Consider the following 9,329-nt stretch of genomic DNA (forward strand, 5'->3'; position numbering starts at 1 on the left):
AATAATTTATAATGTTGCGAGGCAAATATTTAATGATGTTCTCCAACGTAACCCATAAAAAGAAAGATCATGACTGGATAGCAAAGCAGCAACTACATGACCGTAGAACATGAACCAGCCTCTTCAGATCGGTCACCTCTGGCTAGGCACTACGTTTTCATACATTTGTCCACGTATGCAAGTAAAGCTCACTTTGACCCAGAACAGGTCAAAGAATTTCTCCCAGGCCTAGATTTTAATTAACTTTTTGCTAAGTGTAGTTTACTTTTTACATTACAGACAATGGACTAAATATACCACAACACGAAGAAAACAAAAATGAGTGGACACCCATCATTGCACAGTCAGTTTTAACCCCGAATCTTTTTATTTGGTTACTTACACATCTTTTTAAGTTTATGAGAAACTGTACTTTCTCTTTGGATGACTACAATTTCTCAAAGTTTGATTATGCATTTCACTGCGGTAAGATACCTTTCTGTATCAATTCAGCTATCATGTTTCAGTAAAAATTAATTTTTTTAAAGTTTACGAAAAGGCAGTCCTTTACCATAATCTTCCATTTCAAACCTTTCTTTAGTACTCGGTCTTAAAAACTGAATTCATACAAACAGAGGCAAATAAGTACAGCGGGCGGCAACCTCTTAAGACGCTTCCCAAAAAAAGCTACAACCAACACGTTTGGGACACCGAATTGCCTACAACAAAAAATCTCAATCGTAGTAATTTTATTTTTCTCGGGTACAAGTTGTGTCTCTTTTACAACTTTAACAGCTGTAATTTAAAACTTGGCTCCCGCCATCTTTTTCCACCCTTGCTTTTCTTGGACACATTTCAAGTGACAAAGGGGCATTTTATGTGGGCCCACAGCCCACATACAGAGTGATGTGCCTCTTTCCAATTGCAGGAAATGAGCAAAAAGGCAGGTGGGTATCTTCCCATGGAGGGCAAGTGCATTCACAAATAGTTACAGGCTCAGCACACATATGTAGATAGGCACTGATTTCCAAATCTAGGCAGTGGATGGGAGTCAACGGCAGATAAAAGCAAGGGGATAGGTACAGGAGACGGGTGAGGGAGGAACCAAGATTAACAGGTAACCAAGTCAAATGCACACACATATGCGGACTGGAAGATGGCACATATCCATCTCCCTGTGACCAATCTCCTGGTGACATACACTAGTACTACCAAAATAACCAACAACCACCTTCCACCAACACTCATCTCTCAACAATCTGAAAAACAGTAAGAGAAGGCAGCAATGGAGGGGTGCCTGGAGAGGGTTGAGGAAAAGCGCAAAATGTCTTGCTGCAGGTAATATGGTTCAAAATGTTACTATAAAACCAAGTATATTTATTTAACAATGATTTACTGCAAAAAAATAAGTGGCTTGAAATATTTCTGTCACATTAACTTATTTAAAATACTTTATCAACATTTTTACCGAACTAGAAAAAAAGTGTTAATTTGTTCTTCTGATGCATTCCCTCTGGAAAGTCTGAGATTTTTCTTTTTTAGGTTTGGACCAGATGACAGATCTTGTATGTGGTAATAAGGCATTGGTTTTAGTCTTTCTTGAAAGCAAATGCTGACAGTTTATTTGTCGCCTGGTCAAAAGGCTTACGCTTTTTGGATGAGCTAGTGTCATCGTTCTCTGCAGCTCGGCTCTCCTTTCGCCCTTCATCCTCATCTGCTAAGCGTTTTCTCTTCTTGGCCTCAGCTAAGTCATTGGCATCCCCACAAGAGTTCCCTTTTGCCCTTTCAGTCCACAGCATCCTATCTTCAGGTGAGAGCATTCGGAAGCGGCTCATGCCCTCCTTGATCACTTCGGATTCCTCCAACTCAGGACTATCTGCCAGAATGCTTGTTCTGTTGTTGTCCAGCCAGAGCTGGAAACCAGTCTTGGGTTTTGCAGCGGGAACTACTGGTGTTTCAGGTAATATATTCTCATCTTTTCTCTCCTTTTCCTCTGCTTTTTTACTGTCAACTTTAGGTGTGATCATGTGGAATAACGTAGCTTGTGCCTGCTTAGACTTTGGCTTTGGGATCAGTGGTTTGATCTCAACAGATTTCGGTTTGTTCTGACCCAGACTACTAGGGGTTACTTGTTTCCTAGAAAATGTGTTTATGTTGTCCAGAATATTGGCAGAGCGGACAGCGCCCCCTTGGATCGCAGGACTTTTAGGCTTTGAAGCTACCTTGAAAGGATTAACCCTACCCTGGCTGTTGGATAATAATGTACCCTCATTTTTGGGCGTGGACTCTTCAGAACTTTTCCTGAAAGGATTAAGTCTTTGTTTTTGCAATTCAGCAGTTCTCTCCGCCATGTCATCGTCCACAGTTTCTGCTTCATCAGGGTCTTCCATATCTTGCTCGTCTCTCTCGTTCCTAACCAAAGGCTCATTCCATTCCGTACTGGTCCTGCTATACCCAGCATTCAACCTGCTCCGAAAGTCTTCCTCCTGTTCCTCTTCTTGGACTTGTTCCTGAGCAGCTGCCAACTCAGCCGCCTTCTCCAGGGCAAGCTCACTTAGTCGCTGGGCCAATAGGAGCTTTTTAGAGCGGGAAGCATACTTGATTGCTAAATTCATTACATTTGGAGCCATCAACTCAGCAAGCTCCATACAACGAAACTCACGCTCCAGCTTACAAGAAAGAGCAAACATTTTCATTAGAAGCTCTTGTTGCTCTTTCAGCGTCTGGGTTTTCACACTTTCATCGCACTCGTAATCATTTTGAGACAAGTAGTCTATGTGGTGGTTGAATACTACAGAGCGCCAGTACTGCTCCTCCATCTGTCCCTTCTCTGTGGATATTTGACAATATGGAAGTTTGAATGCCAACACTCCAACAGCAGGCCGTGGGAGCGTAGGAGGAAATCTAGCTCCTTTACAAGGAATACACCGGAGTTGCTGTGGGTTTTCATGAATTCCAACCACCCAGTAGTGATCAGACTTCCCTTTGCAGTACTCCCTCAGATCACAAACAGGGGACCAGGTGTTACCAAGTCCACGGTTCAACATCCGCACAATGCCCTCAGAGTCCACATAGCAAGGGGTACCTTCTGCTGAAAATCCTACCCAAGTTAGGGAGGCTTTCCTTCCAAGAGGAAGAGGGTCACCGTGTAACACCTGACTCTTTTTTTTCCCCAGCTCAACCAGCTGCACTCCAAGGCACTGATCACCATCAAAACCGACTCCTCTGTGATAGACTATCAGAAGTTGATCCCCATGCCCAGCCATCGAAACCACAGGACCTAGCAGGCTGAAGATTTCCCTCTGAACTCCCCCAACTGTAAACACTCGAAGCAACAACGAACTTGTGCCACAGGCAACCCATCCTTGCCCAAGACAAACAGCCAGGATGTCTTCACTCTTGGGCATGTCCACTGTCCACTCTTTGTTTGTATCCCAGGAGCTGAAATGAAGACACTGAAGCTTGCTTTGTAGCTCTTCTGTACTGACACATGCAAGCACAACTGCTTCTTGAGACATATCTGCCATTGTATGACTGAGTGTGTTCGTTAAGTGCATGGCGTGGTGAACAGAGGTATCATGAAATTCAACATCTATGGCATTATCTTGCTCATCATTGTAACAACGAATCACCCCAACAGAATTCCATACCATGAAGCGGTGCATGAGGTGAGAAGGAGTGGACCCAGATTGAAAAGGCTTCTGGTGTGGGGTTGGCATTGGCCCATCATAGATGGGTCGCTGAGCTGCAGGGACTGGAACTATTTTCAGGCTGCCAACTTCATCACCATCAATCTCTTCACCAATGCCGCCCTCATGATCGGCACCATTCTTTAATGATGGTATATCCAGCGAGTTATCATCGTCATCATCCAATATTGGCCCACGAAGTCTGGTGCGACCAGAAACTGGCATGGGACCATCCTCATCATCTTGTGGTTCCATCGGATCTCGATTTAGAAAGTCTTCATCATCATCATCACCATCAAAAAGTTCATCATAGTCTTTTGTGACTGCACTGGAAACATTGTTGATGGGTTCTTTTTTGTCATCACTACAAACATTGTCCAGTAATCCCAAATTTCCCTCAGTGTCTGTGTAGGCTATTTGACCCCCTTTGGGGTGCCAGGCCAAGCAACAGATTGAGTACCCTTTCTCATGCTTCACTTTCTCAATGCACTGTTTCGTTAATACATTCCACACAATAATGCAGCCATCAACAGTTCCAGCGACAATGAACTGCCCACAGGGCGACCAAGTCACCACATTCAAAGTCTGACTAACAAAATCATTTGAAAGATTAACTTCATTACGCCAGGTCTGTCTCTCGTACAATTTGATAGTTGTCGCGACTGGAACAGCTAGAAACTTTCCACTTCTAGGTTGCCAAGCAAGCCTACAAATGGCTTTTGCGTTTACCACATCATTGCACTTCGGCAGCAAGTCCCAGTTTACCTCACAGGTCTGATCTTCAATATTCCACACCCTGACAGACCCATCACAGCTTGCAGATGCTACAAATGCATTTTTGGGATCAAAGGAGAGACTCAGGATGGGCGCGTCATGCCCACGAAATGTTTTCTGTTGGCTGCTGTCACTCACTTGCACGACTTTAACCAAAAAGTCACTGGATCCTGCCGCCACTTGAGTGCCATCCTCATTGAAGACAACATGGTTTGCGTTGGTAGTGAAGCGGGTCAAGATGCCATCGGGCACTCCGTCTGGGAACGTATGAATCTGGACAGTGTTGTTGGAAACTGCAGTCACCATTTTTCCATTCTTTAAAGCTAAAGCGTAGGCCCTTTCACCCACGCTGATGGACTTGGGGTCGTCATCGTCCAAGTTCTGCCAGATCCTAACATCACCGTCGCTCCCACAGGTGGCAATGCAGTTCCCCGAGTCATCAAAGCAGACGTCGGTATGGCCCTCTGTGTGTCCGTACCTCATGGGCAGTTTTGTTGAAGGCATCTTCTTTCAAAAGTCAGACAGATGTGGGTGAAGACTGAAGAGCTGGCAACGGTATTATCGGCTTTAAGTGCTTCGTCCGAGTTGGCGCCTGTTGTCGGCAGCACGAAGATCAAAGCCTTCACATTGCCATGATGTAGAAAGGACAGGCAAATGCTTAATCCGTGCAAGTAAGTGCTCAGCCTTGTTGAGGTAGTGACACGGATCGCCCTGTGAAAAGGCTTCCGACTGCTAAGTGTACAGTTAGCAGCGGCTATCTTGCAGACTGACCTGGTATGCTTTTGGTGTGGATCGTCCGCCAGAACTGGTGAAACTTGAAATTCCAATGGGAACCCTTGCCCCTAGTGACGAGCGGCCGGTACCATCTCCACATAGACCGATAATTCCAATAGATCTCCAGGCGAAGGGCCAGGTTCCGCTGCACAGTTCTGTTGAATGCTGGCCGGAGAAGGAATGGCGCGAACAGAAGATTTCGCGGGTTCCAGTGTTTGGATTGTGAACTTCAAATAAGGAGGTCACGGATTGGCTGCGATTTGACTGCTTCAGGAAGCCGCGCCTCTTGTCGGCCATTTTCGAACGGTGTCCTTCATGAGCGCTGTAATTGGGGTTATTTAGGCGTCCTGGAAAAACCTGCCACTTGTGGCGGACATCTTGCACAGGGAACGTTTAATATTCAGTTCCAGTCGAAATCTGCCAAATGTCGAAGAACCTTAGGGGTACAATGGTCACCATGAAATTTTGACGTTTCACTTTCTGTCCAATGATTATGTCAAATAAGTTTTATTTATCTTTAACTTTATTAGAAATTAAATAAGCAAAGCACTGAATTGTGACGTTTTGTTGTGCAACATATTAGCAATTGAGGGATAGTGAAACAGTGCTATAAATATGTGTGAACACTTTCGAATTTTGCGGATGTCTTTAAGCTGTGGAAGACAGTACTGTAGGAATTGTCGGCCCGACTCTACAGAAACGTCTTTACTAATAACGAACAAAAATAAATTTGTTTATAAAAAGCCTAGAGTGCTATGATGATAACTCCAAAATATGCGCCAGCGTGGAAGCCATGTTAGTTAAAAAAAAATACAGTGACTACAACTGAAACAATGCAGGCCGCAGACAACAAGTATTGGCATAGCCAATAGGTCTCGCGTTTGGGACCTTATAAATGTTAAGCCAGAGATATTGACTTTGCCCATGCCTTTAAGCTGTGCTGTACAGAAGTCTGCAGCATGCTGAAAAGTTATAATAAAGAAGTGTCAGAAGCATTTTTGTTACCTTATATATGACCAAGAAAGCATTATGTACAACTGAACGACCATATTAAACAAGCATTGGCATAGCTGATAGGTCTTGCCTTTGTGACCTTATAAGAATTTAGTTATGCAGCTGAATATCCTTGGTGCAACAGCATCAACGTTGCATGACTAAACACTTATAAGGTCCCAAATGCGAGACCTATTGGCTATGCTAATGCAGTTTCATTTCTTAAGGCAATGTAATTGAAGTGTTTGGGTGGGTGCAGTCAGTTAATTCAGTGGGAGAAAAAGTACATTTTCAAATGTATAGATTAAAGACTTTTGAGAAATGTCATTTAATTTAATGATCCATTAAAATGCTTGGCAGTGAAAATGATCCCTTATAGATATGGAGCACGGAGTGAGTGGTTCGAGAACCCGCAAACTCCCGCCCACTTGATTAACAGAAGCCTGCCAACAGTTTGCAAATGAACTGTTACAGAGCCTGTTGTGGTCGATGCCATGCACAGACTAGACAGCGGGGATAGCTATTAAATAGCAGATCTGTTAGCTACGGGTGCTTCCTGCACCTTTTTTTTTAACTAACATAAGCGAGATTTGTTTTAGCTGGGGCTGTAAAAAGTGGGCATACTTAGTACAAGATATTTTACCCGATTCGTATTCTACGCTTAACAAATCAAATATGTAAACAGTAGTTTGAGAGTATAGTAAAAAAAAAATGTAAGCACTTTATAAATGATATTACAGCATAAGGGGCAGTAAAAAATGAAATATGGAGAATATGACAAAATAATTTACAAGTATTAGCTTTTGAGTCTTTTAGAATGTGAAATAATGACCAAGCAGTGTCTGCAAAAGGTGGAAGGAATCTCTACGTCCCTGTCTCAAATTTCTATCAGCAAATCACGTAGAGCTTAAAATAGCGCGCGTATTATCTATAGGAAACACAATGGGATGAGGAATGGGCACGGGGAAAGGAAATTGCTTGCGAACGCATATATTTCAACTGCAAATTAAGAATTTGTGACCTAGCTCCAGATTACCCTTCGGCTGAAGATATAGGAAAGCAGCAGATCTAGCATCAGGTGGGAGCAGGCTTAGATCCTGCAGGGGTGGTAACTCCCTGACAAGAAGATCCCTAACATTAAGGGGACTAGCAGACACCAGCGTATTTTAAGCCCCCTGCAGGTGATAACATGATGCCCCTGTTTTGAGCAAAAGACAACAGTTTGGCTTACTTCACCCCAAAACACACTGGAAACAGTTGTAAAATATGGGGTCACGGAGAAAGCGGTCAACTTTTTTCTAGTGAAGATTTACTGTGCGCTCGCAAAAAAAAAATTATGCACCATTCTTTATTTTATTTGTATTTGCAGAAGAGCGTACCGGCAGAAACCGGCTTATTTAACGGCCCCTGCAGGCGTTGTTTACAAAGCACCCTGCAGGGGTTTGTAATGTTGGTCTTGTGCTCCGTGAGAGTGCGTGTATTCTTTCTTTACGTTAGCCATGTTGTGCCACATGGAATTACATCTAAGTTTGGTTGGTTGTGTGGTGCTGGGCCTCAAGCCCACATTGTAGTAATGATGGACACAGACACCAGGGGATGTATAGTAGTAACTGGCCACAAGCACGTGCATCCAGGCCTTTTTATTGATGGGGCCACGTCACTCGTGGCACCCGTGATGGATGGGTGTGGGGGCGCAGTGTGTCCAACCCTCAAGGGAGTGGCTGGGGTTACAGCTTCCTGCGGAACACTAGAATGTGTCCCGCAGGACATTACATTCCTCCCCAACTTTATTGAAGAACAAACAAAACGTTAGTCCAACCTGTGGGGACAAAGCAAACAGTTAACTGAATACCACAGGGTCCATTAGTCTTCTGAGTCAGGTGGCAGGACGACGTCAGACAGGAGCTGGTGACTTTGCTTGCAGGAGGACCTTCTCGGCGGGCACCCATAATTTAAGCTGAGGGGTTCAGGACACGACCGCTGGCTTGGAGACGTCCGCTGCATACCGTCAGTTCACTGATGATGACATGTCACACGGTCTTGCATGGCTCCTACCTTGCTGACGTTGGTGATGGTCTGTGCTAAGTCCTAACAGTTCTTTACAGTGGGTTGCATCGTGAGCATGGATGGAGTCCACGGTGAGAATTCACAGGGGTGTTGCTGGACCGACTGTCCCTGTTGTACTGCTTGGATGTGACCGAAGATCTGTCGGTGGGGCAATGTCTCTTCTCGCTCTCCCGTCTGGCGAGGCCCGTCCTCGGGGTTGCTGCAGGACTGTAGGAGGGCTGTGCTGGGGGCCGCTTGTGTGCTGTCTGGGGGCAGCTGCAGGACCGCAGAGGAGCCGTTACTTAGTCGCACACACAACCCTCATGGGTGGATGAGTCTTGGCCAAGACTTGCACTCGCTGCCGCGGTTCCGGTGTAGGCCAGGTTCACAGGTAGCTTCTGACCTCTTTAGTCGACTGGTGTGGCAACGGTGTAGGACTCCAGTCCACTTGTGGTCTGGTAGTGGTGTTTGACGCAGGTGCTGAGGGCTGGCGTGAAGGCGGCTGCCAGCCATGTGGTGAGTCGGAATGACAGGTGTTGGTGACTTGATGGGAGAGTTTGGATGTCAGGAGGGACTTAGCAGCCAGGTGTCTCCGCCTTGTTGTGGTTGATCTTCGGTGGCGGCTTGACACGTAGAGTGTACGGATCCTCTCTTGTCTGTTTTGGGGCCACTGCCGACTCCATCTTGAGGCGGTGTGAGGGCAGGCACTCAGAGCTGATCTTCACCTGTGGCATCTGCGGACAGGAGCAGGGATGTCGATTGACTTAGACTGCCGACGCTCGGGGATGTACGGTCGCCTGGATAAGCATTGGGATGAGACGCGGTCTGCGCTTGCTGCGGCTTATGTTTGGTTCATCAGTGAGGCTGTACCCTGTGACGTCGGTCCACCTTGGTGGCTGTCTGGTGTGTCAGGGTGTGCTCTTGGCTTGCTGTGCGAGTCCTCGGTCTTCTCCCTTTGTTGGTCTGTGCAGCCCACCTGTGTTCATCCGGTTTTCGGGGTGACAGGGCTGTCACTCTCTTTTCTTCGAGGACGTTGCGCTTGGACCTCGAGGCAGCGCTGTCATGGCGCCGGCT

The 9,329-nt window shown here is 45.7% G+C and overlaps 1 protein-coding gene across 1 annotated transcript; it reads right to left on the bottom strand.

The window, feature by feature from the left end:
• Positions 1-344: 344 nt before the first annotated feature.
• WDHD1 (WD repeat and HMG-box DNA binding protein 1) lies at positions 345-5,447 on the bottom strand. The gene has a single exon (XM_085608860.1). It carries the CDS (start codon positions 4,944-4,946, stop codon positions 1,569-1,571), a length of 3,378 nt encoding a protein of 1,125 aa, XP_085464986.1. The 5' UTR covers positions 4,947-5,447; the 3' UTR covers positions 345-1,568.
• Between the last annotated feature and the right edge of the window lie 3,882 nt (positions 5,448-9,329).

The sequence above is a fragment of the Triturus cristatus genome, chromosome 1_2 (genome assembly GCF_964204655.1).
Source record: "Triturus cristatus chromosome 1_2, aTriCri1.1, whole genome shotgun sequence".
Lineage (NCBI taxonomy): Eukaryota > Metazoa > Chordata > Amphibia > Caudata > Salamandridae > Triturus > Triturus cristatus.

Excerpts from the sequence above, each read along its gene's own strand:
- WDHD1 (XM_085608860.1), bottom strand. The coding sequence starts at position 4,946 with ATGCCTTCAACAAAACTGCCCATGAGGTACGGACACACAGAGGGCCAT.